This window comes from Prunus dulcis, chromosome 7 (assembly GCF_902201215.1).
Source record: "Prunus dulcis chromosome 7, ALMONDv2, whole genome shotgun sequence".
NCBI lineage: Eukaryota > Viridiplantae > Streptophyta > Magnoliopsida > Rosales > Rosaceae > Prunus > Prunus dulcis.
Genome location: NC_047656.1, coordinates 8,894,522 through 8,922,129, shown reverse-complemented (window position 1 = coordinate 8,922,129; position 27,608 = coordinate 8,894,522). Strand labels below are relative to the sequence as shown.

The window sequence follows — 27,608 nt, the reverse complement described above, 5'->3', positions numbered from 1 at the left end:
ATGACGTCTTTCTTCAAATAAACTATTGGAAATCACAATCGAAATTCATAAGAGGAGAACGTAACTAGTGCACAAAAAAAATATCCAACGATAGTATCCCACGTGGCAGCATCTGGAAGCATCGAGGAAGGAACTTGCTCGAAATTTAACGCAGCCCAAGTCATATATAAATCCACCATCCTCTGGTTTGGAAACTCACGTTCTGTGTGTAAAAGCAGCAAACACAAACGATCAGTGAGAGCATTGCATTCAAGAGCATTCCTTTGCTTGGTGCACTTGTTCTTCTCTCTGGGTTTTGGTTTTCCAAACCCTCACTTTCATTTCATCTCTCTGTCCATTTCTAGAGGCTTAACAAAGCTCTGTGCTTGAATTCCTTGGGCAGCCAGAGACTTTTTTACCTTTTCTGGTGAGTGCTTGGGGTTTTCTGGAATTGTTTGAGCTTTGATTGTGAAGTCGGTGGTGTGAGCTGTTTTTTAGCTCTTTGTTTACTTCTTCATGAAGCTCGAGATGCCTTCAATGGCTTCTAATGATAAATTAGCCGTGAATTGAGCTTAGGCTCTGTGAATTTCATACTTGAACTTTGATTAAAATCCTGAAGCTCCTGTTTTATTCTGTTAGTCAGTTTCATATGATTGTTCTGAATTTTTGGGGGTTTTCAGACCAAAAAGTTTCAAGCTTTCAGCGAAAGTTAAAGGCTGGGAAAGGACACAGGCCCACACCTTGTGGACCAAACTTGATGGTGATTCAAAACCCTCAAGTTATTTCCCTTTTTGCCTTTTGGGTTTTTGTTTTCTTTCTGTAGCAATTTTCCTCAAGCAGCCTCAATTTTTCGAAATTACCAAATAAACCCTGTGCGCCAACATGCATTTCACCTGGGTTCTTAAAATTTTCCATTGATGGTATATTTTTGCTGCCAAAAATTATGGCTTTTTATTTATTTTTTTATAAAACCCATGGATAAATATGAAATTGATGTAGTTGATAATTGTAAACATGCTCCAGAATTCTCTATCTGATCCAAGGTGAATTTTGATGAATTTGTGTTTTATGTTGTGAGACAGTAGTTTCGCAGTCATCAACCATGACGGTCATCCCACAGATTTCAATCAACGATGGGAACTTGGTGGTTCAGGGAAAGACCATTTTTACTGGAGTTCCAGACAACATCGTGCTTACACCAGGGACTGGTGTGGGGCTCGTTGCTGGTGCTTTCATTGGTGCCACTGCCGCTCAAAGCAAAAGCCTTCACACCTTCCCCATTGGTGTTTTAGAGTAAGCAGTTTCAGTATCTCTTGTGTTTTTGGTTGTCAAAATCAATATGTCAAAGTTTAAATCTTTTAGCTTTAGCCGTAGATGGTGATTGAGTAATGGTGCAATGATTGCTATGCTTAGAATTTCACATTTTCAAATATGGTAGTAATTACTGTCGTTATTATGATGCATAGGGGTCTCCGTTTCATGTGCTGTTTCCGGTTCAAGTTATGGTGGATGACTCAGAGGATGGGGACAAGTGGGAAAGATGTTCCATTGGAGACCCAATTCATGCTTGTTGAAAGCAAAGGTGATGGCGAAGGAGGTGATGAAGATGATTCTTCTTCCCCTACCATCTACACCGTCTTCCTGCCTCTGCTTGAAGGCCTCTTCCGTTCTGTTCTGCAAGGCAACGAGAGGAATGAAGTCGAGGTTTGCCTCGAGAGTGGTGAGTAGGTTATGGCAATAAAACAAGTATCTGGTGTAGGCTATTTACACCTTCCCTGCCTGTCATTCCATTATATAAGGCCATGTCTTCCTGTTAATCAGTCCCATCCCGCCAGCCAATAATGAAGGAGATGAACAATCTGAAAATGTGGGGTGGAGCTGTCATTAATGCGAACACAGTCAGGCTGGAGAAACCACCCACAATGAATATCATTCAAATGAATCAAATAATTGGAGTTTAAAGGATTTGGGAAAAGAAAAAAAATACAAAATTCGAGTTCGAAGGAACCGAAAACAACGTGTTTCTTGTGGTGTGTGATTGGTTTTGCAGGAGATTCTGCTGTTCAGACCAATCAGGGCCAGTGCCTTGTTTACATCCATGCTGGAACCAATCCATTTGAGGTTATCACACAGGCTGTAAAGTAAGTCCTGAATTTTCATTCTAATAATTTATCGTCATCATTGTAGATCTGCAATTAAATCTGTAATTTTGTTTTGCTAATATGATTATGTTATTGCTAGAAAAGGTAAATAGTTTGGTTTTGATTAGGATGATGTCTTTGCATGTATTTTGGTAACTGACTCCTCTGTTTTCAATTTCATTAAACAGGGCTGTGGAAAAACACATGAAAACTTTTGTTCACCGTGAGAAGAAAAAGGTAAGACCACAACACTTTTTGTCTTCTTCTGTAATTGGTGTTCTACAATTTGAATGGCGCATCACAACCGTTTCTTGAATGAATCTAATATCTGTTCTCTTGGTTGCATGCAGTTGCCTTCTTTTCTTGACTGGTTTGGCTGGTGTACATGGGATGCCTTTTACACTGATGTCACAGCCGAGGGTGTGGAGCAAGGCCTTAAAAGGTAATAAGAAACAATATCATATTTAACTTGCTATTTACTCTAACTTGAATTTGTAAGCAGCTTTATTTAATTACTATGTTGTGTTGTGGAATCATTGCAGCTTATCCAAGGGTGGGACGCCTCCGCGATTCCTTATTGTTGATGATGGCTGGCAACAGATTGAAAATAAAGACAAGGATACTGATGCTGTTGTACAAGAAGGAGCACAGTAATGCTTCTGTCTTCTTTCTCAATTTCAAATGGTTACTCTTTTATCAGTTTTGATAATGTTCACTTTCCATGTGCATGATTGGAATGGATAAATTAGAAGGATCTTCCTTTGTCGTCACGCAATCATGCATTTTTTCTCCGGACATTGCTGTTGGGTCTATCGACTTAAAGTAGTTGGTTAGTTAATGCGAGTACGCTAATTGCAGGTTTGCAAGTAGGCTGACTGGAATAAAAGAGAATGAAAAATTCCAAAAGAATGGCCACCACAGTGAGCAAGTCTCCGGTCTGAAACACGTTGTGGATGAAGCCAAGCAGCATCAAAATGTGAAGTAAGTTGCCCGGAACTCCCTGCCGTTCTTTTATAATGGTTTTACATAGAATTTGTTTATCTACTTCAGACACATAGCAAGATATTGCTGGGATTTAAAAATCCATGATTTCGTATCCTTAAAAATGGTAGGTCAGAGTAGAGATCTCCTGGAGAAATATTTATTACGATATTCAGAGTTATAACATGAAAATGGGTACTTATTGGGAAATTAATTACAGATATGTGTGATGTTGAAGAGTTTATGATCAGAATAAATGTTGAATGGGGACAAAGGGCCTTTTCTTCTAGTTAATAAATTGATGGGTTTAGTTTGAATAAAATCTCACTATCAGTAGCAAACAAGGAAAAAAATTGAATATTGTGGGATGCTAGATTATGTATTCTGCTTGACATTTGCTGATGTTCGTCCATGGTAAGATTTTATTTATTTATTGAAAAAAAAAGAAGATTTATGTAGGAAGTATTGTTACTCATTAGCTGAATTTGTGACTTGCTGCGCAGATTTGTGTATGTATGGCATGCTCTAGCTGGTTACTGGGGTGGTGTGAAACCAGCTGCTACTGGCATGGAACACTATGACACTGCTTTGGCATACCCAGTGTCGTCCCCTGGTGTAACGGGAAACCAACCAGACATAGTTATGGACAGCTTATCTGTTCACGGCCTTGGTCTGGTACATCCCAAGAAAGTTTTCAATTTCTACAATGAGCTTCATGCCTACTTGGCTTCTTGTGGTGTGGATGGAGTTAAGGTTGATGTCCAAAACATCATTGAGACTCTTGGGTCTGGTCATGGTGGTAGAGTTTCGTTGACCCGCAGCTACCACCAGGCACTTGAGGCTTCGGTTGCTCGAAACTTTCCTGACAATGGATGTATCTCTTGCATGTGTCATAACACTGATGGGCTCTACAGTTCCAAGCAGACTGCTGTGGTGAGAGCTTCTGATGACTTCTACCCCCGGGATCCTGCTTCTCACACAATTCATATATCTTCTGTTGCTTATAACACCCTTTTCCTTGGAGAATTCATGCAACCTGATTGGGATATGTTTCATGTAAGTAAATAATGAGGTATTTTATGTCTCATTTTGTTATCTCAATATGCTTTGGCACTGTCTGATTTTTCTCGATGTTGATGTGTGGAAGGCTAGTAAGCAGCCATTTCCTTGAAGTACATGCTTATTAAATTTACATTCATGTTGTAATTGTAAAAAGTAGTTTACTATTGCACACTAGTCTACGTTAGTTGGTGGAGGCTTGAAACATCAATATTCATGTTTGTTCAAGATTTACAATTGCAATTTATTTGGTTATTTGCAATGTTCTGTGATGTTGAGACTCAATGTCATTTATTTGGAAGAAGGGCAGATAAACTTGTTGCTATTATCATTTGGCATAACATGTTTTATTGATGAAAGAATCTTTTCTTTTGCAGAGTTTACATTCAGCTGCAGAGTATCACGGTGCAGCTCGTGCTGTTGGTGGATGTGCAATCTATGTCAGGTAATGCTATGCACCAAACAAATTTATTCTATAGGCACTTCATGGAAGTATGAGTTCTAATGCATAATTTTGGGTATTTCTCTTAACAGTGATAAGCCAGGCAACCACAACTTTGATCTTTTGAGGAAGCTGGTCCTCCCTGATGGATCTGTCCTCCGTGCCCAATTACCTGGCAGGCCGACCCGTGATTGTCTCTTTGCTGATCCAGCAAGAGATGGAACCAGGTTTGTTCTGTTCCCTCTATATGCTTTCCAAGTTATATGGTTTTTAAAATTTAGATCTCTATAAGTAATGCTTGTGTAAATAATTTTCTTTGCAGCTTGCTCAAAATTTGGAATGTCAACAAATGCTCTGGTGTGGTTGGTGTGTTTAACTGTCAAGGTGCAGGTTGGTGCAAGATTATAAAGAAGACTCGCATTCATGATGAGTCTCCTAGTACCCTCACTGCTTCTGTCCGTGCCACCGATGTTGATGTCATTGCTCAAGTTGCTGGTGCTGATTGGAATGGAGAAACAGTAGTTTATGCTCATAAATCAGGTACCAACAGTCAGGAAGCAATTCTCTAGTAGCTTGTCAATATGATGTAATAGCAAAACTCATGGGAACAAATCTGCCTACCTTTATTATAACTTGTAACATTTTCTCCACTACTTACTGGTCTTCAGCTTTCTGTCATTATGAACCGTTATTGACTGTCAATAGGAACAAAATGATATAATTGCAAAACTCATAAGAACAAATCTACCTACCTTTATTATAAATTGTAGTCAGCTTTCTAACATTATGAACCATTATTGACTGTCAGGTGAGGTAATTCGGTTGCCAAAAGGTGGTTCGGTCCCTGTGAGTCTTAATGTTCTGGAGTATGAGCTTTTCCATTTCTGTCCTCTCAAGGTTGGTCATCTATAGTCGCTATTGTTTATTAGATGCTGAAATTCCGATTGTTGCTAAGGGTTTACTAAATGATATGGATTTGTCTCTTGCAGGAGATCACATCCAACATCTCATTTGCGCCAATAGGCCTACTTGACATGTTCAATGTCAGTGCTGCTGTGGAGCAGGTAGAAATCCATTTGGCTTCTGACAAGAAACCAGAGCTTTCCAATGGGGAAGATATCACTTCTCTCTGCGAGAATGGATCTCCAACTTCGACAATTGGTCTCAAAACCAGAGGATGTGGAAGATTTGGAGCGTACCTTTCCCAGCGTCCACTGAAGTGCACTGTTGACAATGCTGAGACTGACTTCGAATATGATTCTGCAACTGGATTAATGACCATTACCATCCCAGTTCCAGACGAAGAGATGTACAGATGGTCAGTAGAGATCCAAGTTTAAGTAGTCCAATACTAAGAATTTAGTTAACATTGTCACTCTGGTTGATGCGGCTGTTTTGCAAGCTGGAGGGAGAGGCCTAACTTGGGAAATAAGTAGTAGAGTAGCTAATGTTGTAGTGTTCTGGTTTCTCTGTAATAAAGGTTCCACTCCGCATCCTGTTCCTTTAGTGATGTTGCTGAGAACTAGAGTTGACCAATGTTGTAGTGTTCTGGTTTCTCCGTAATAAAAGTATCTATCTTTGTTACTCAGCATCATCCTCTTCCATTTTTTTAATGTCCTGTGCAAATGTGCTAGGAAAGATTCTTAGTACTATTCAGTTCTATACAACCATGAGTCTACTTCTTGAGAAAATTTCAGTAGGGCTTATTTATGTCACTTCATGAGCGAGTACAGTCCAGTTAAAAGTTGACATGCATAACTGCCGTCAAGACAAGGAGTCTCACTGAAGATTTTCTTCTCTCTCACATCACATGAGAACCCTACAAAGAAATGTAGATGATAAATCATATCATACCATATGCAACCACGTAATCATTACCTCATTTAATCATTGTCATCTTATACTTTGCTTAATTACCTTATTTAAGTCGCCAACATGATGCGGGTTTAGAAGATCTTTTGTTCCACTCCATCATGACTAACTAAGAAATAAAATTAATAATATGACAACCAGCTAATGTATACGACTCTCTAACACCACTTTGCTTTCAATGTTTTCGTTCTGATGCATAGTTTCCTCCAAATTTTACATCCTGATGTTACGCCGCGAGTTGTATCAAAAACTAATTATCGAGCACTTAAATGATACGTAAGAATGTGTAGGAATTTTTTTTATAAAAAAAAAAAACAGATAAAGAGATTAGAAATAATATCGGCGACGAATCGTTAAATCATACATATTAAAATTAATTTTATGTAAAATTTAAAGAAAAAATTACTAAACCAAATACAAGTAGTCGAAGAAAGATGCCCCTACTTTGCTAGAAAATCAGCTACCACGTTAGATTATCGAAATTATTTATATCTCCTGGCAATCTTTGATTTCAAATATAACACATCTATTAGAAATCTAAAGAGAGTTACTCTCCGTTTGGTTCACGGAACGAATTTGAGGGGAAATCATTCCCATGTCATTTCCCAAGGAATGAGAAATGAAAGATTCATCTCCCACATTTGGTAATACTGGAAAAGTAATCTGGAGATATCACTTTATTTCTTTTCCCATGTTTGTTTTGAATAGGAATGAAAAATAAAGTTTGTATAAATTTTAAATTATACCCATATTAAATCAAATAAAAAAACAAAGAATGCATTTAATGATATATTGTAATTCTAAATTGTTTATGGGGACAAAATGGTCATGAAAAATATTTATTTAATATTGGCTCATTTTCCCAAACTTTCCCATAAAGAGGGAAAACAAAACCCAAGTTGGGAGGATGACTTCATTTTCCCCTCTACTTTCCCATGGGCCAGACAATGATTTTCCATACCTGAACTTACTGAACATCGGAAACTAATTTATTTCTCATCCCCAAATCTTCTTTCTCATGAACCGAACGGGAAGAAAAAAAAGAAAAACTATATGGCGTAGTCCACACATGATATGGATGAATACTTCCGATGTTTTAGTATGATTGGAACACGCCATTTATTATATATGCTAGTCAAATTATTAATCATTACAAACAACTAGAGAGAGATGTTTGCACGCTATGGAATTCTTCGCATTGCATCATGAAGTTTCCTCCTAATTTCTCACTCCAAAAGAATAAAAATCATGACATTGTGATATTCCAAACAATATAAGGCTTTTTTGAGATTGCTTTTCTAGTTGGCACTTCTGATCATAAGCACTTTTTATAAAAGCGCTTTTATTATAAATATGTTGAATTTTCATAAGGAATTCAAGTGCTTCTTAGAAATGCACTTGTGTGTGCTTCTTGAATAAGCACATAGCAGGTGCTTCTTCAAAAAGCGCTTCTACGACCAAGAAGCACTTCTGAACTGAATCAAAGCGCTTCCATTTGTAACTGTGTTGCATCCTTCAATCCTAAAAATAAAAATGGTGACACAACCCATCATCTCCACCCCTTAGGTCACACTATAAATTTCTCCTATTAACAATTTGATAACATAATATGTTAGATTGTATGTAAAAAGAAATTTCTATATGTAGCCGCGGAATAACAGACATAACTTTAAGTCCACATTGGAGTATATAATCTCACTATATTGAAGGATTTTCACTGCAAGACAATAGCAAAGTAGGAAACCAGTTAGCGACTTATTTGTGGGCCATAAACAGACAAACATAGTGTGTTTTCCGATTACCACTCAAGTGATATAATCTTACCAATAATGGTAGCTATATAGAATCAAACGATAAAACAGGAGGTTAGAGAACGCTACGTACTTAGTGTATACATAAAAAAAAAAATTATTATTAGAACAACGTGTTCTTCCTCTAGAGTTACTAAGTTTGTTGCCAAACTATTCGGATTATTGAGTAGGTGAATTCTTGTTGACACGTGTACTTAGATTAACAATCCAACAACGCACTATGCGAGATAATTGGGAAAAGAACATAACATAATCATATACATTGTCTATGCATACAGTCTTTTTAAATGATAATACTAATTGTGTGGGTATTATAGAAAGGAATGACATGTAATGACCAAGAGATTAAATCACATTTTCATGTGACGCATCAAGAAGTTGATGGGGCACCAACAAGTAATGAGGGCTTCTCAGTCTGTCTCTATAAATATCGAATCTCACCATCCCATTCTTCTCACCAATCCATAAATTTTAGCTCAAATATCCCATGAACATCCATTTTGCATGCTTCTTATATAATAGAAGAAAACGATGTCTCCTCAAGAAATTGATTTAATCCCATTCTTTTTCATCATCCTCTCTTTTGTTTCCTGCAGTTTACAAGACATCCCACTGAACAAGTATGTTGAGGAAGCATCTCAATTCGGTTCCCAAGCTTATCCTTCATACTTCGACATGATCGATGATGGCGGTAACTTCTCCAAAGACTTGATCAAGCAAAGTTCAGATGTCCTAAGTTTGAAGAGCTTCGATAAAGTGGATGGCACTTCAGCGTCGGTAAATGTCAATGATTTTGGAGCTGTGGGTGATGGAGAAACTGATGACACAGAGGTGATATTCTTCTTAAACCAAAGTGGTGGTTATTTTGTGGCTTCCACGAGGGTACTATATCTTGTATTTTGCTTTCTGATGTGTAGTATTATTATTTGTTCAAGAATGTCAAGTTTCAGATGTAAAAGTTGGCAAAATAAAGACAACATATAATGAGTGGTTTACTACATCGATGCCTTCCATATAAAACCTCACACATGCCGGATTATACATGTGGTTCAGTTATCAATAGTTTGATAATAGTGGGCCGCTAGTCTGTCCCTCTGAAATCTTTACACTATTGTAGTGACAACTTGTATTTTACAGTTTATTTCTTTTATATATCTTGGTGTTGTATGCTTAATTATATAGTTCTTTCAGGCGTTTGCGAAGGCTTGGAAGGTAGCTTGTTCATCTAATGATGAAGCTGTTCTGGTGGTGCCTGAGAAGATCTATCACCTTAAACCAATTCGATTTTCAGGCCCTTGCAAATCTGAAGTTACGGTTCAGGTGAGCTATAGAAAGGAAGGCTATAGCTAGCTAACTATGCTTGAATTAATATACTCTAAACTATTCTTGTGTGAACAAAAATAAAGATTATGGGAAAATTTTCAGATTCTTGGAACCTTAAAAGCTTCTGATAATCGACTGGACTTCAGCCAAGATGGTAGACACTGGCTTGTCTTTGACACCGTCCGAAATTTATTGGTTGAAGGTGGTGGAATCATCAACGGCAATGGGGAACAATGGTGGCAAAACTCATGCAAAATCAATAAATCTAAGGTATATTAGTATAATTTAAATGCTGTTTTCAGATACTTATACTTGGTTTAATAAAATATATGCTGACTTAATGTGTTCCAATCCAATATTGATTTGCAGCCCTGCAAGGACGCACCAACGGTATGTATGTTCATTTCCTAGCCCCACACATATATTTACAAACAAACTGTTATTTTAAAGAAATTATTGAGTCAACGGGTCTAACCTAGTGGAAAAGGGCATTGACTTGCAGATTAGAAGTCTCAGGTTCGAATCCCTATGACATCATAATTGTGTGTATGTGTGTGTGTGAAATCTCCCTCTCCTCTAGTTTAGACTATCGCTTGTACTAAAAAAAATTGAGATTTTTCAGGAAATTATTTTAAAGAAATTATTGAGATTATAGGATAACAAGGTCCTAAATATTTTTATGGGTTACTTTGACTCATTATAAATATTTTGGCTGCAGGCACTCATCTTTCAGAAGTGCAAGAATTTGAGGGTGAATAACATGAACATACAAGATGCGCAACAAATTCATTTGTCTTTCCAGAAGTGCATGAACGTTCAAGCTTCCAATCTCTCAATAATTGCACCAGAGAAAAGCCCCAATACTGATGGAATTCATGTCACAGATACGCAAAACATACTCATCACAAACTCTGTTATAGCCACAGGTGCACTTCACATTAAACCAAACAAAAATAAAATTTTCTAATTACTGCAACCCTTCAATCATCCTAACATATAGATATATACCATATTGTTAACTAAGGTGATGATTGTCTTTCAATTGTAAATGGATGCGAAAAGGTGCAAGCCACGAACATTACCTGTGGACCAGGTCATGGAATCAGGTATAATTTTGAACCCCTATTTTCTGAGTAAATTTTCGGGTTGAATTCAGATTGACAGTCTAAAAACGTAACATATGACAGCCCTGACTGGCAAGAGGATATTTTCATGATGTTATCTATGTACTTGAATAGTAATGCTTGTCCAAATTTTTCATGGTGACCTCAGTATTGGAAGCTTGGGATCTGGAAATTCAAAAGCTTATGTTTCAGAAATTACAGTGAATGGAGCTATACTTTCTGGAACCACAAATGGGGTTAGGATTAAGACATGGCAGGTATATAGAGTTTCAAATTAACTTAATTATAAGTACTGAATGAGTTTGAGTACGAAAAACCATGGAACAACCAACAATGTTATATTCAGGGAGGATCCGGAAGTGCAAGCAACATCACATTTGAGAACATTGAAATGCACAATGTTTCCAACCCGATAATTATCGACCAAAACTACTGCGACAACAGAAAGAAACCTTGCAAAGAACAGGTAATTAATCAAACTACCAGAAGATTAATTACACCAACTTCATCACTTGATTAGGCTCTTGATTAATAATTATCTATTGATTCAATGATCACAGAGATCAGCAGTGCAAGTGGAAAATGTGGTGTACAAGAACATTAGTGGAACAAGTGCTTCGGATGTTGCGATAAAATTCGATTGCAGCAAGAGCTTCCCTTGTAAGGGGATTGTGTTGCAAGGTATTAATCTCCAGCGCGAAGGAGGGAAAGCAGCTAAAGCATCATGCAACCATGTCAATGTGAATAGCATAGGAGATGTTTCTCCACTTTGCCATTATAGTTAGAACAAGGGCAATATATACAAGATTTGCCAATATAAAAATAATATGATATGACATCTTCTATTCAAAATTGTTGTGCCCCGGTCGTATTTATTTATTGTCAAGCAAAAGAAAAAGTCATTCCTAATTATTTAACCACCCACACTTACGTAGTCTATTTCATTTTATTTTATTTTTTACATAATACAAGTAATAGTTTAAATTATAAGGGGGCACACACTATCAAGGTGTCATGAGGAATTTGAAGTTGAGATTATTGATCTGCAAGTCAAAATCCTTTTCCACTCGGTTAGACCTCGTTGGCGAGTAGTATTTATTACAAAAAAAATAAAAAAAATAAAAAAAGTCGGCATAATTATTGTACACATCCACTGAATGAGTGTTGTCAATTTCACTCCCCTCATTATTTCCCCATTCAATGCTTATAATTAATCTTAATTGCACATTTATCTCGTATGAAATTACTTAAAAGAACAACTTAAGCTTTAAACATAATAAATAAAATACTGAATGAAATATCAGCTGTGTACAAAATTGTTCCCACCGTTGACTACTGTATGTGATCGGCAAGCAAAAGTGTGGTTTGTATTTGAAGGCACATTTGCAGTCAATTGATTCATACCCTCTGTATTCACCTTATCGAAAAAACCATGGCTGATGTTGCCTTTGAGTTGGCAAGCAAACTCATTGAAAAGCTAAGCTCCATTGCCTACGATGAGATTTGCTTGGTATGGGGCGTCAAAGCAGACCTGCAGAAGCTGGGGCGCACCATGTCAGCCATCAAAGCTGTGCTCTTGGACGCTGAAGAGAAGCAAGCACATAACAAGGAGCTACGCAGTTGGCTACGACAACTTAAAGATGAGTTTCTTGATGCCGAGGATTTGTTGGATCGCCTTCTAATCCATTGGCGTTCCGTTTAAAAGCAGGTCATCAGATCAAGGGGATTAGGGAGAGGTTAGATGAGTTAAAGCTAATAAGGCTATATTTGATCTTCTCTCTATCTATTGACCATCATGGAAGAAATCATGATGATCATCATAGTAGTGTAAAGAACATGATGATGAGAGAGAACATGACCCACTCCTTTGTTCGTCCTTCGGAGGTTATTGGTAGAGACTCTGAGAAAAAAGAAATTGTTGATCTTCTGCTGCAACAAGGTGATAACCGAAGTGGCAACAATAAGAATGTTTTTGTCATTCCAATAGTGGGAATTCGAGGTTTGGGGAAGACCACACTAGCCAAATTGCTATACAATGATGAAAGGGTTGTTAGGAACTTTGAATTGAGGACGTGGGTGTATGTTTCAGTAGAATTTGATATTATTAGACTAACAAAAGAGATTCTTTGTTCTGCATTAGATACAGAAATCAGTGATAAGTTGTCTATAGATCAATTGCAAGGAAAGCTACGCGACGCTTTGAAGGATAAGAAATTTTTGCTTGTCTTGGATGATGTGTGGATTGACGATCGTGTAAAATGGAGTGAGTTCAGAGATGTATTGATAGAGGGAGCCAAATTAGGAAGTAAAATTTTAGTGACGACGCGTAATATCTCAGTTGCTTCAGTCATGGGCACAGTTCGAACATACATTAATTTAAAAGGTCTCTCTTATGAGCATTGCTTGTCTTTATTTGTAAAATGTGCATTTGTAGAAGACGATGAGAAGAAACATCCAAACCCCTTTGAAGGAAAAGATATTGTGAGAAAGTGCGGAGGGGCTCCGTTGGCGGTGAGAAACTTAGGGAGTTGTTAAAATTAATGCACACTTGTGTCTTGAATAATATAGAATAATCTAGAAAAATTGAGAGAAGTTGACAAGTTAAAGTCATCACTAGAAACATCCTTCTAATTATATAATGTATTATAATTAGAGAAATATAGAATTAGAAGACAACTTGGGGTTGAAAATGACTTTGGAAAAGTCGGTTACTGTGCAACGTCCAAAGCAAAGTTGCCGACTTAGTTTCTCTATAAATAAGCCTATAGCCTCTCAAAGTAATCAAGCTAAAAAACTACAGCTGTCCAACTCTAGCCATCAGCCAACTCAAGTATTAAAACCTTGTACCTTTCCTATTTCAATCGATAAAATAAAACTACTTTGTTACACTTTCAAAAGTTTTCCTTTCCAAGTTAAGCTTTTGTCCTAAACACTACCAACCATTCTCTAAACCTCTTCTCCCTTAAACTAACAAGAGTCAATTGTACTTGAAGACTGATGACGCAAATGGAAATTGATAAGAGATTCTGAGATATGGGAATTAGAACGAGAAGGTGCTGGTCACATTTTACCTGCTTTAAGATTGAGTTATACTCAACTGCCTTCTCATTTGAAAAATTGTCTTGCTTACTGTTTACTTCTTCCAAAGGGTATGTTTGGATATTATAGCTTGGACTTGATCTATTGTTGGATGGCACATGGAATCCTTCAACCAAGGGATCATGAAAATCTAGAGCTAGAAGATGTTGGCAATCTATATTTCAAAGAGTTATGGGAGAGATCTTTCTTTGAGCATGTTGAACTTGTGGACTATCACTATAATCTCAGCTACAGAATTTCCATGCATGATCTTATCCACGACCTTGTACAATCACTTGCAGAAGGTGAGCTCTCTATAGTAAACTCTAGCACCGAAAACATCTCTGAAAATGTTAGACATTTGCCAGTTCTGGAACTTTGCCCAAATGGTTCAACGATGCTGAGAAAGCTGAACAAAGTGCGAACCTTAACGGCTCGGGGTATAATTATTGATGAATCCTTCTTTCACACATGCCTTTCAAGATTCAAATATCTGCGTATGCTTGGCTTGTTTGATCTATCATTAAAAGGGTTGCCAAGTTCCATTGGTACCCTAAAGCATTTGAGATATCTGGACTTAGCTGGTAATGATGAAATCAAGAAACTCCCCAACACAATTTGCAAGTTACAGAGCTTGCAAAGCCTAGGCCTTCTTGGATGTGAGTGAGAATCTTGAAAACTTGCCTAGAAGCAACTTGACTTGCCTCAGACTCCTTTTCTTAACCACAAAGCAAACAAGTTTTTTGGAGAACGGAGTCGGATGCTTGAAATCACTTCGGTTTCTTTGTATTTGGAATTGTGGAAATCTAATGTCTTTGCCAAGTGATATGAGTTATCTTGCTACATTGCGTACCCTTGTAATATATAAATGTAAAAGGCTTGAATTGGTGAATGGAAACTGTCAAGTAATTGCACCGAGGCTCAAAAAATTGGTTATAGATGGCGTACCAAAGATGTTGGCATTGCCCAAATGGTTGCAAGGAGCTGCCAAAACCCTACAAGACTGCTATATTATACACTGTGACAATTTGGAGGCATTACCAGGGTGGTTGACAAGTTTCACATCGCTTAGAAAGCTGGTCCTTGAATCGTGCTGAAAATTGTTGTATTTGCCAGAGGAGGTGCATCCTCTAGAACTTACGATTGAAAATTGTCCTCAATTGGAGAGATGCTAACGTACCATTGGGGAAGATCCACCGAAGAATTCTATTTGTAGAAATCTTGTATGTGTTCTTGGCAATAATTTCCATTTCTCTTACATTGAAGGGAAAAATAACTTGCAGATGTTTTCCTTTCCATTGCGGAATAATCTTTTATTTGTTTCTTTCTTTGACTCAGTGATTGATTGTATCATGGTTCAATTCTTCTTAATTAAGAAGGGCAACATAGCAGATGCGAATTAATCTAGTTAGTTAGTTAGAGCAGTGGGACGACATTGATCGAATTTGAACAATGTATGAACTATTCGAGTTGACATAATATATGGACCATTCGTGATTAAAAAAAAAAAAAAACCCTATAAAATATTATGGGACGAAGAACTAATAAATAGGGGTTTATTAATTTAAAACTGAGGCATGCTTCAATCTCAATTTTTTTTCGGTTGAACACTTGATCAAAATTTCAAAACAACAACAACAACAACAACAACAACAACAAAAAAAAAAAAAAGGCAACCAGAAAATATAGAGTGGAAATATATATATGCATATGAGAAAAAAGAGATGAGTGCTTCTTGTGATGTGTGTGACAGCATATGGTGCCAAGTACAGTACAGCCACTGTTTAACCTTCTTTCCAGAATATACTATTTTCTGCAAAAGAATCAATATGATGGCATGGCAGTTTGTAGTACTCAATCACCGTATAAGCTTGCTGTTTGCTTGAGTGTTTTGCAGCATGGCATGTTAGGGCACTGGCAAGACTTACTTTATGAAACGCTGGGAACAAAAAGTTCCCAGATTTTGAATGAAATGGATTTCATGCTGGCAAATTGACATAAGGCAAGATGTCAGTGGCCTGTGTCACCAGATATATCATGTCGTCTTGTAACGGTTACTCTCATTCACGGTTTAAAAAATATAAGGAAATATGCATCCTCACGTGACGAGAGAAATATAGAGAAATAAAAGTTTACTCTCTAGACTCACCATGTGATTCATTGTATATATGCTTATCAACTTTTATAAGATGCTGACACATTTGAAGCCAACTAGTCATTCTATTTCTATGTTGTTGGAAAGAGAATGCTATGCATATTTAAGAGAGGAGAAATATGCTTTGGCAGAAAGAAGGGAAAAAAAAAATTACAGCAATTATTCTTGGTGGTTGGGGGTCACATATGGGACATTAACATGTGATACCACTAAGGACAAATTGGGAAGAGAAATAAAAGTTATCTCCACTTGAGGAGGTCACAAAGAAAATCAAGACACCACTGACATGTTGTAAATATCCTCAAATGTTTATATAAAATAATGATGTTTCAAACTTCAAGACCGTTTGGTCCTCATCCATGTTCTGCAGCTCAAAACTACACCAACCAGAAAAGAAATCAAAAAGCAAAAAAGTATACAAAAGATAGAGAAGTGAAATAATCACAGAAAGAAGATCCAAAGTACCAAAAGTAAGAGTGACACAACAATTCAATTTCAGAAAACCATTAATTAAGTTCTCTCTCTCTCTCTCTCACTCTCTCTCTCCCCCATTATTTTTACTCCTTAGCATCACTTAGTTTTTTCTTTCTCATCTTGGTCTCTTTACCATATCATTCCTTCTTTTGTGTTAGTATCATTTTCTCAGTCTAGCTTTTATCACCTCTTTCTTGGTATTTTTTGCTTGAAAATAAACTAATGTTCTAACGAACTACAATCCTGCCCTTTTTCTTTCTCAATTAATTTCAGCCTCCTTATAGTTTTCATTGAATCTTTATTCTACATATAACATCCCAAAGGACCAAGTTAGAAGACAGACCATATATCTTCACCAGGTAGCACATACATATGTTCATGGGGACGCTTCCACAGTCACAAGTTGGGGCGCCGCCGGTGGTAGTGGTGGACTCAAAGACTAGTTCACGGTACACGCATCGATCCATTGAGACACTGGTGGTGGTTTTGGCAGTGATCACACTAGTAGGTGTCATTGCAGGGATTGTAGCTCGGCTATGTGGTGGAAGGCATCTTGGTGGCAGTGGTGAGCATGACATAGAAGGATGGGTTGAGAGCAAGTGTAGGAGTTGCATTGATGGTGGAGTTCCACCAGAACCCTCCCCTCCACAACAAGCCAAGCCTGCAGCAACAGAAGAAACAAAGAAGTGAAAAATGGACATCATAAATTATATATGTAATTATCTGAGCCAGCAGTTGAGGTATTAATTGTCAATCTGATTTATAATTAGTCGTTAATCATAGAACATAGGTGGGCTTATTACCATCAATTTCCACATGTGCTTACGGAGGATGACATAATTTTACTAGTGTAAGAAATTGTTGGGTTATTATTATTATTACTGTGTGTAGGACAAGAATAGGGGGTTTTCAATTGAACTGGTTTTTGTTTTATCTTTCTGTTGTGTTATGGCCTGTAAATTTCTAGTTCCACACCATTGTTTTCAGTTGTTTTTTCTTTTATACAAGCGATATTAGGGGAGGGGGGTTTTCTCACACACACAGCTAAAATGTCATGTGAGTTCGAACATGAGACCACTAATTTGCAAATCAAGGTCTTTTCTACTATGCTAGACCCTGTTGGCTTCATTGTTAATTTTGATTCATTTATGGTCTAATTGCAATTGAGCTTTTTCTTTCTCAATAGGCCTACTTACTAAGATCATCATTGCATTCAGCAGTATACTTGATATCATGTTGGCTGCCTTAGTCGTAGGCATGGATCTTTTTACCACCTTTACAGTAACAAAATGCTGCAGAACGGAATTAAAATGGTCGAAACATAAAGAATTGTAGAAATTAAAGGAAAAAGAAACACAATGTTTAACGTGGTTCAGCTTATGGTTCAGCTTAGTTTGTCTGCATCCACCGTGGAAGAAGAAAGAAACTCTTATTCATCATAAACAGAGAATTAAGAGCACTCATGCAAAAGCCAACTGAAAACGATTAATGCACGCATCAGGTACCAAGTTACACTCATGAAGAGCCCAAGACAACACACTCCACTCAGCCAACATAATAATAAATGAAGGAAATAACTCTACAACTCTTCAAATATTTTACACAAGCAAAAGGTATGTAGTGTATGATTATAATTTCACACTATCTGACCGTTGCTTTTCAAAAGCTAATCTTCATCATGCTTTTGCTGCATTCTCTCACTCGTCTTTCAAAGGCTGACCAAAATAGGCCAATGCTACTCAAAGCGCCGCCCCCCCCACCCCCCGCGAAAAAAAAAATCTGTTTTATTTGAAACAAAAATTTAGAAAAGTCCTCATCTGTGAATTATTGCTTTCGTAAACCCCCCGATCTGTTTGATTCAATAAGCATTACCCTTGATTGTTTATAGTGATGTGTGTGGCTATGCATAAACTAGTCAAAGAAAAGAAATTCTTTAATTATTTATCAAAATTTTGATTCTCCTCTACAAGGGATGCGAAAATAATAGTAACTGAAAAAACATGTATGCCAAACGAAGTGATGGAAATGGGAGAGAGGTTGTGTCGAAAACTTCTCTTCAATATTTTGATGGTGATCTACTTTGAGTAATTAATCGCAGCTAGAAAAGGACTCCATAGATAAATTTACTCCTCTGTCTTAAACTTTGCTGGGATCACCGTCTTACATGTTTTTTTTTTCTCTTAAAAAAAAAACAAAAAAAAAAAACAAAAAGGGACTTATGAATAACCTATATAAGTGAACATTTTTATGCTTTAATGTGTATGGAGGTTACAAGGTCTTGAATGCTTATAAAAGGTCACTCTTCCACTTTTGACACAACTATAATCTGATTCTCTACACATCTTTTCTACTACTTTCATATATTCTTTACTTTCTATTATTATTTTTAGGCAACTGTTCGGTGGAAATATACACCACTATTAAAACAAATCTATTTTAAAAGAAGCAGAGATGAGCCTTTAATGAATTTTTTAATTCCAAAATACCATAATTAATTTTTAAAAATGACACCACCTCCACCTCCACATCATTCTCCTCCTCTGCCACCACCACAACCACCACCACGCCGACTAGTCATTACCATCATGATGAGCAGGGGGAGGGTGAATAATCACTTGGATGTTCACAAATTAGGGAAGGAATACCATCATAAAACTCCGTCGACAACATTCATATTTGAAGTACTAATAAAGATATTGTTGATATTTAATTATTTTTGGTCTTTTACTTTACAGCTAATTATTTACAAAGCACAACAAAAGCAATTTTTTTTTTTAAATGACAGCAATCCCAAAAGTGAAGGAGACTGAAGTTCTGTTTGGAGCTATACATGGAATGCTATTATCTTCTGTTTGTGGATTTCTTACAATGTTACTGTCTCAAGATTTTTTCAGGCATTGTATAACCCATTTCCACAAGCGTCCAAAACTATGCAATAAGAACATCACAAATAAAGGCATGTCACCATCACAAGGAAACATTAAAATTGTGCTTAAATTAATTTTTATTATTTACTTATTTACAATGTGATATTCTAATTTTCGTCTAAACTAGAATAATTCTGTGGTACATCGGTTGTACCGGTACAACGATATACCGGTACAACCACTCATATGCCAGTCACGTGCTTTTTTTTAAAGAACATAAGAAACCTGTTGCTAAGGTCAACAAGTTAAATCATTTCACGCGCGATACAGCCAGTCAGTCGACGTCGTCTTCTTCCTCAAACTCGTCTGCTTCAACTTCAAACTCATTTCTTCGTGTTCTTCAAAGTCCTCTTCTTCAACTCATCTTTTGTTTCAAACTCATTTCTTCGTGTTCTTCAAATTCCTCTTCTTCAACTCATCTTTTGTAGAAAGTTTCTTACTCCTCTCTGCAACTTCTCTCTCTTCTTTGTGTTTTACTCTCACTTTAAAGCCCAACCCAATGTGAAGGACCCGAATATATTTCAAAATCTGAAAATTGGAACTGCTTCACTTTCACTCTCGCACGCTCTCTTTGTCTATGGTTGAATTGACCTTGTCGTTTCGCTCTCTCCCGCCCTCTTGGTCACTCAATTCACCTATCTCCTCCTTCACTCTCTCTCTCTCTCTCTCTCTCTCTCTCTCTCTCTCAACTGCAAATCTCACGTGCAACACTGTGTCCGTTGGCTCTCAAATTCCACATCAAAGGTAAGAACTTCCATCCTCTTCATTCATTTATGTTTCTAATTGTGCATATGAGGATTTACATAAGGAAAAATGGTAAGGGTATTGGGTTTCTAATAAATTGATTTGTATGAGGGTTTAGGGTTCCTCTTTCATATTGTAATTCTTTTGTCTGGGTAGATGGAATGGATACAAATGGGTGGGATGCTAAACCCGCAATTTGAGGGTCTTGCCACAGCCCTTGGCGAGACATTTATAAACACTAAACTTACAAAAGAATTCAGGATCGATTACTCCTTTCGCTTTCAAGTAAGAAAGTGCGGCTTCTGTGTCATCGTCGAGCAAGATTTCCCTGCGTGATGCATCCAACTTATTGTACAAATCCTTGATTTGAAAACCAACATTTAAATACCCGCCACATTGGTCAACCATATACTCATATGTATGACATATTCTGACCAATGCTCTTCGCATTCCCACAACTTGTGCTAAATCGAAATTTCGAACAACACGGTTACATTGGAGATATGGCGATTGAAGTGGAGTAACTAGTCCATGATTGTGATGTGGTTCAAAATTCGTAACGACGTAAGTATCACATTTCCTCTCATAACCCACCAAAAAATGAGCCGGACAATTCTCTTTTCTAATTGGCTTCGGTTGCTAAATCCTACCCGGTACATCATTAAACTTCTCATTTCTCAAACCTTCTTGAGAACAACACCACCGTCTCCTACTTACTTTCCCTTTCGTATTATGAATCAATTTGTCATTTCTCATGCTAAATCCAATGCCTTTTGCATAACTCATATAAAATTATTCCGCTTATTCTATTGTTTTAAACTCTTTCCCTATAATATCTTTTGTCCTCGGTACATTAATGTCAACACCATTATAATCACTACTTTGACTAACCGGATGTTTGGTCGACATATGCCCACTCTCTGTTACCGATGCCCCGTGACTCGACCTTTCACAACCACCCAGGTACCCTGAATACAACCACCCTTTGATGTCTCTACGCCCCTGTCCATCTTAGCAGACCTCTCCATGCCCGAGAAACATAAATTCAAACTAAAATTACATTATAATCTATGTGTTAACATACTTTCTCTTCAATACAGACAAATGAATAATCTCAACATGCAATTGTACATAGTCACGTCAATAATTACCCTACAGATAACTGTTTCTCAAAAAAAAAAAAAAAAAAAACACACAATTGCATGAACTCATTACCTAATATACATTCAACTCCTAAACCAGAAAAAAGGGTTGTTTAAGCTCTTACTTAATGTTTCCAAACTTTCAACACCTCCCCCTTACACTTTCTTTCGCCACCAACTTAAATGTCGTCATTCAAACCCAAAGATCTTGAAAATCTTTACAACCACGCTGCTATTACAAATCCAATCCCGCTGATGTCGTCAACGGTCAAACTCTTCGGGGATTCGTTCTCTCTTGTTTCTCGAGTTCAGGAGTGAGTCTTGTATATCAATTTAATATAGTATCCTTGGAATATGCTTCAAAGCTCATATAAACATCGAAAAATGGGCGATCTCATATCAGGCCAATGCTACCCTTCGATGTGCGACATTGAATTTCTGTATCAGACAATTCGAAAAAATCAAACTAAATACCTCTTAAATTTGGTGACCATTACATCATGGAGGCTAGACCCACCATCAATTCGGTAACCATTACCTTTCTGTAAATGAGTTTTGGGCAAGAATAGAGAAGAGTTGAGGACCTCACTTAGGCAAAGTCGCCAGCATCGTCTTGGGTTTTCCCTCAATTAGGTTAGCATTAGCTTTCTGCAGATGCATTTTGGCCAAGCACAGACAAGAGTTGGAGGCACTTAGGATGGATTTAGGAAAGCAGATAGAAGAGTTTGAGGCACTTAGGATTCGATTTGGGCAAGAAGAGAAAAGAGTTGGAGGTGCTTACGATTGGATTTAGGGAAGCATGACAAGAGTTGGAGTGAGTGTCGTCTTCGACCTCCAGAGCATGCGTTTGGGTTCTGTTCCCCTTTCTCAGAGTCGCATGTGACTCACGTGTTCAATAACAAAGGGCTGAATAGGTTATTCAGTCCTTCAATCTCAGCCATCCATTTTTAAAATGCAAACTCAGCCCTTGGATAAGTGGCTGTACCTGTACAATCAATGTACCACCAAATTTTTGTCTAAACTAATCTAACATACAGGGAAGGGGGTTGCACTTTGTGCAAGGGACGAACATACTACCTTGACCAACTAGGCTAACCCACATATAAAGTTGGTCTTTAAACTTGATGGACAAATGCCCAATTTAGAGTCGTCAATTGTAAATGCCCTACTATCTCAGATCTATCAACCCCTCTGGCTTATACTCAACACAAAACAACTAGATTGCAGGGGTAGGTAACTGTTTTTAATCACTTGAGCTTCGATTCCCTTATCCTATTATATACTTTTTGATAAATATTAATGTAAAAATAGATTTTCACCTCAACAAATACTCCAGTCCACATATTAGCCCTGGTAAATATAAATCCTATTTTTAGTAAGCCCATGGGCTCCAATACCTTAGGCTTACTCCTCAAACTTTCCTTTTTTGTTTTTGTTTCTAAACAAAACTCTCGGGCGATTTCAAACGACCCTGTCCCTTGGGGAGAAAACTTTGGCATGGACTTGGGATTCCGCGAATTCGGTGTCCTTCTGTATTCGCGGAAGGCAAGATTGAAAAAGCTTCGGACAATCCAATCCTGGAACAAATCCTGGGACTACAAAATCTTGTCGAATCTTATACTGGACTGTTTGGTTGCGGAAATAGAAATTCCATCTTGTTCTTGTCCTATTGCTGCATGCTGTGTGTTAATTTCTTGGTTCGTTGATTGGCGAGGAGCTTGTGTATACAAATTTTAATGGGAACTCCGGAGTTTCCAGATCTGGGTCGGCATTGCTACATCGCCGATTGCCAGTAGATCGATTTCTTGCCCTTCACCTGCAACAGCTGCCATAAGGTCCTCTCTCTTTCTCTTTCTCTGTGAATTATATACCTCCATGCTTATGTGAACATCAAATGTTAAGAAATATATGTGTTTTGAAATTTTCATTTTGGTTATTGGGATTGAGAATATGTTATGTTTGGTTAGCTTGGAGAATTTGCATTGGATTGGGATAAGAATTATTATTTCTTGGAAAAGAAACAGAGGAAGATCCCGAAATAAATTTATCTGATCAAAATTTGAAATTTTATCCATTTGGAACTGTGCATAACAACCTTCTCTTCGAATTTCCAAGAAGTTTCCAGGAAATTTCTGGTCTTGCGGTGTGCTCGAGTTACTATTGTTAACTTTATCTGGTGATATTGCATTGCCGTGTAAGCTCAAAGTTTTTATATTATTTGACTATTTATTAGTATTTCACGAATTGCATTGAATGTTTCGGAGAAAATAACTGGGGAAACATTTTCAAACTAGAAATATTTTTGCTCACCACTCTAACCCAAGGTGTACTCTGACCACCATTCTCACCACTTGATATGTGTCAATCGACGTAACCTTAATTAACTCTTTGGTTTGTATTTATGGAACTTTGGTTATGTCCATGGAAACGTGTCAAGTGGTGAGAATGGTAGTGAGGGTAGACCTTGAGTTAAAGTGGTGAGCAAAAATGCTCTATTTTCAAAATTGACAAACTAATGGTAATAAAAGTGAAGTGAATTGTATTGCCTAGTTGCGGAATGTTCTCACAACCTTTTAGATCATTAGTTTTTCTTTTTAATTACTTTTATAATAAAGTAATGTGATGCCCCCACGTATATCTTGTGAATTTCACCAAATTTTTATATGCCCTAGATGTATGCTAACCAAACAGAGTTGGGGGTTGGGATGCATTCCATTTGATTATGTAGTTCTTATTTATATAGGTTGATACAACGGTGTAGTCTTCAATCTTTCTGCGATCATCCATATTCCTAAATTGTAGATTTTATCTCTTACATTGTTTCTACTCGTTCTATTTTTTTTATTTTTTTATTTTTGACATAAGCCTAACGTTTTGTAGGTATTTTGTTTGGAGCATCGAAGCTATATTAAGCATAATTGTCCAAAATCTAACAAACAAAATGTCACTGTTGTCGTCTGTCCCCACTGTGCCAAAGGAGTTCATCTAATTCCAGATGAAGATGCAAACATTACTTGGGAGAGACATGTTAACACTGAATATGCGACCCTTCTAATTATGAGAAAGCCACAAAGAAGAAAAAGTGTCATGCCCCTGGCTGCAAGGAGCTCTTAACATTCTCCAACATAATCAAGTGCAGGGACTGCACTGTCAACCACTGTTTGAAGCATCAATTTGGACCTGATCACAAGTGTCCGGGACCCAAAAAACAGACAAGCAGCTTTCCTTTTTCGGGCCTTTTAAGTAGGAGTATGAAAGAAGTGTCGAAGCCCAACCATGCTCCTGCCGCATCTTCCTCGAACTGGAGTAATAGCAGCTTCATCTTTTCGAGCCTCAGCTGAAGCGAGTGTGGCAAAATTGAGTAGCGAACTTAGCCAGAAGTGGCAAATTGCAAAGGATGGAGCAGAGCAGAGTAGCAGCAGTGGGAGTAGAAACGGGCAACTGGAGGAGTGTCCGCAGTGTGGTGCTAAGTTTTCCTTAGTCACCACTCTTGTAGACCACGTAGAAAAAGTCCATGAGAAGGGTGGCGACAGAGCTGGGGTGAAGAAAGCGACAATCGATGCCTGCCCTAAATGTAGTAAAAGGTTTCGTGATCCAGCAGCTCTCGTAGAGCACGTTGAGAGAGATCATGGTAGTACATCAAGGACATAGGTATCATTTTTGGAGAAAGTGTATGTATTATCTATTAGGTATAAATTTATTAGGTATAAATTCATTTTCATCACACTGACATATGCATGTACCTTTTTGAGCATTCAGTCAAATTATTTGTGTTTTAAAATACAAAGTTATTCTTTTGTGAATACTTTAAATATCACTTGTTGAAAGCCAAATGAGATTTGTGTTGTCCCTTTCTTTAGGCTTTAGTGCTTGCAAATAGAATTTCAAAGGAAGCTTGGAATTGTAGGTAATGAAATTAGAATTGTGGGGTAATGTTTTATTTCTTTCATGTTTTCTTACTTTGTCTTGAGGTCATAGGGATACAAGGAATTATTCTCTGATAGAAAAAATTTGTTTAGGAACAAGAACATGCTCCTAATTTTGCTTATTTACTTTCATTTTCATTTGTGCAGTGCTATTGTTTGAAATGGGTAACTATTATTAACCACTTAAACTACAATCTCTTTGGCTAGCGGTTATATAATTTTTTTCTATTTTTCGTACAACTTGTAGTCTAAACTACATTAGATAGGGGGTTTCTTACACACAAATTACCATGATACTATAGGAGTTCGAACTTAAAACCAGTAGCTTGAAAGTCAAGACCATTTTTCTCTAGAATAGACCCGTTTATGTATACCTTCAGATAAAAATCAATGTAAAATCCCTATATAAGCAATCAACATCTTTACATCATCACGTAAAGATGTTCACCTCCACTCCACATAAAAGCCGGTCCACACATTAGCCCAGGTAAATGCAAATCCTAGTTTGAAAGGCCCCTGGGCTCCCATATCTCAAGCTTGAGAAGAATTTATATGTAGAGGGGAAGTGACCGTGGTGGTATACTAAGTTTATCGCGGATTGTCATATTGAAAAGTTAAAACACATGTAATGAGTGATTGACTCGCCCCTCTTATTGTCAATTTAACACGTACCGTTAGTTTTTATCTCATCTTGCTCTTTGTCCCGTTGCTGCATGCCAAATCTCAATACAACTCCCCCGTCCACCACAACCACCACCCAACGCCGACACTCGCATTCTCCATGCCCGAGCCATCACCGCCGCCAACATCGACCGTTCTCCATGCAACAACCTCATCACTCTCTACTCCAAGTCCAATCTCCTCTCCTACACTGTTCGTCTTTTTCACCAAATCTCTTCTCCCAATATCGTCTCATGGACGACCGTGATCTCGGCCCACTCCACCACCCTCTTTACCTCCAACAATTCATTTCCCTTCTCTTACCCTGCACAGCCTCCCATTGGCCACCGTCCCTCCCTCTCTTTCTCTTCCATTCTCTCTCTCTCTCTCTCTCTCTCTCTCTCTCTCTCTGCTTTGTGGCCTTCTCACACAATTCAATAAATTAACCATAGCCCAATCCTTGTTTCTCACGCTTTTGGTGGCTACCAAAGACCCATCTATATTTCTTCTGTTTGAAGGTCTCGCTCATTTGTTGACATATGCTATCACATCTGAAAAAGGTTGAGCTGAGAGATGGGTGTTAATCGTAATTGAATCAAATTGGACCCATTTTCAATGCTTATGTTATCTTGCAAGTGGTATTCCATGTGTTCAAGACCCCTTGCAGTTTTAGAGAGACATATAGGAGAGGGAGGGGCGGCAGTGCTGGGTAAGGGGTTGGGTTGGGTGTGAGGCGGTTCTCGAAGTCATCTTTGTCCTTTTCTGTCTTTTTCGATTTATTTTTTCTTTAGTTTTATTATGAATATAAAAAAGAAGTTTTAAATCCAACTGTAAAAACTTATATTTTTTAATATAAAAAATGACACATGGCAAATTTTAAATGGGAATATTACAGAGTGACACGGTGATACAGTTCTATTCTATAATTTCTCGTAAAACTGAACACAAAGTTACTCTTTTGTGAATCCTTTAACATCACCTGTTGAAAGCCAAATGAGATATGGACCATCCTTATACTACTTTTCATTTTTTTTTTTTTCTACTGGCTAGCTATTCCGCCACCATGGTTAATGAAGTTAATTTTCTTCAATACTTTTATTTTAAATGAATTCATCTTAATTAAAAAATTTGTATGAACAAAATTCAAATCAAGCATGACCCTGATTAGTGTTTAGTGCGTGTCATAATCATGCCGGGCAGCTTAATTATGTGACAGGAGACACTTGAGTGCTTCCATTTGTCTACTACCACTTCATTTTGAATTATGCTTCAAAGCTCAATTTGAATTATTATATCTCTACCTTGCTTTAAGGAACCAAAAACAATCAGCAACCTAATAATTTTCCTTTATCTTCTTTCAACCTCATCTATTTGTTATCTTTGTTGTTGTCATTTCTATTTCTATTTTCCCTTTGTATTTATGTTTGTTAAATCACTAAATCAGTTGTGAAAAAGGCCAAATTTCTTTCATTTTTCAACTATTATTATATTTAACTTCCAAGTATACATTCATTGTCCAAACAAAAAAATAAACGAGCAAAAAACATTTTTCGTCACTTAGATTAGGCTCGAAAATAAATTTGGTCACCGTGATATCATTTTTTTCAATTTCATCGTCTTATTTTCTCAATTTCATCATCTTATTTTGCCCCAGTCTAACTACCAGAACCTGTAAAAGCTAGATTAACTTAGAGGATTAGAAAAGGGAATTTAAGGTTTTTACTAAGTGGGAAAAGGGGGCTTGATTCTTAGTCAAATTGGATTCGATTT

General features: G+C 37.3%; 3 protein-coding genes and 2 pseudogenes across 5 annotated transcripts; all 5 read left to right on the top strand.

The window, feature by feature from the left end:
* The first annotated feature begins 189 nt into the window (after nucleotides 1-189).
* LOC117635061 (probable galactinol--sucrose galactosyltransferase 2) lies at nucleotides 190-6,193 on the top strand. Of its 3 annotated transcripts, none has more exons than XM_034369391.1 (14): nucleotides 190-406; nucleotides 1,065-1,272; nucleotides 1,446-1,699; nucleotides 2,030-2,120; nucleotides 2,309-2,357; nucleotides 2,471-2,562; nucleotides 2,663-2,770; nucleotides 2,979-3,101; nucleotides 3,605-4,157; nucleotides 4,538-4,605; nucleotides 4,695-4,829; nucleotides 4,925-5,142; nucleotides 5,411-5,499; nucleotides 5,592-5,986. In XM_034369391.1, exons 2-14 carry the CDS (start codon nucleotides 1,082-1,084, stop codon nucleotides 5,940-5,942), a joined length of 2,322 nt encoding a protein of 773 aa, XP_034225282.1. In that variant the 5' UTR covers nucleotides 190-406; nucleotides 1,065-1,081; the 3' UTR covers nucleotides 5,943-5,986. The 3 variants fall into 3 exon arrangements, with proteins under 3 accessions (XP_034225282.1, XP_034225283.1, XP_034225281.1); XM_034369392.1 differs by having other exon boundaries at nucleotides 1,058-1,272; XM_034369390.1 differs by having other exon boundaries at nucleotides 220-406; nucleotides 1,062-1,272; nucleotides 5,592-6,193.
* A 2,623-nt stretch (nucleotides 6,194-8,816) lies between these two features.
* LOC117634971 (polygalacturonase-like) lies at nucleotides 8,817-11,549 on the top strand. The gene is made up of 9 exons (XM_034369273.1): nucleotides 8,817-9,116; nucleotides 9,477-9,605; nucleotides 9,711-9,878; nucleotides 9,978-9,998; nucleotides 10,327-10,534; nucleotides 10,633-10,714; nucleotides 10,881-10,989; nucleotides 11,079-11,198; nucleotides 11,293-11,549. Exons 1-9 carry the CDS (start codon nucleotides 8,817-8,819, stop codon nucleotides 11,515-11,517), a joined length of 1,362 nt encoding a protein of 453 aa, XP_034225164.1. The 3' UTR covers nucleotides 11,518-11,549.
* A 615-nt stretch (nucleotides 11,550-12,164) lies between these two features.
* On the top strand, nucleotides 12,165-14,477 carry LOC117635325 (annotated as a pseudogene).
* Nucleotides 14,478-16,817: 2,340 nt separating this feature from the next.
* On the top strand, nucleotides 16,818-17,129 carry LOC117635324. Its single transcript, XM_034369661.1, has one exon. It carries the CDS (start codon nucleotides 16,818-16,820, stop codon nucleotides 17,127-17,129), a length of 312 nt encoding a protein of 103 aa, XP_034225552.1.
* Nucleotides 17,130-22,698: 5,569 nt separating this feature from the next.
* On the top strand, nucleotides 22,699-24,903 carry LOC117635323 (annotated as a pseudogene).
* The last annotated feature ends 2,705 nt before the right edge of the window (nucleotides 24,904-27,608 follow it).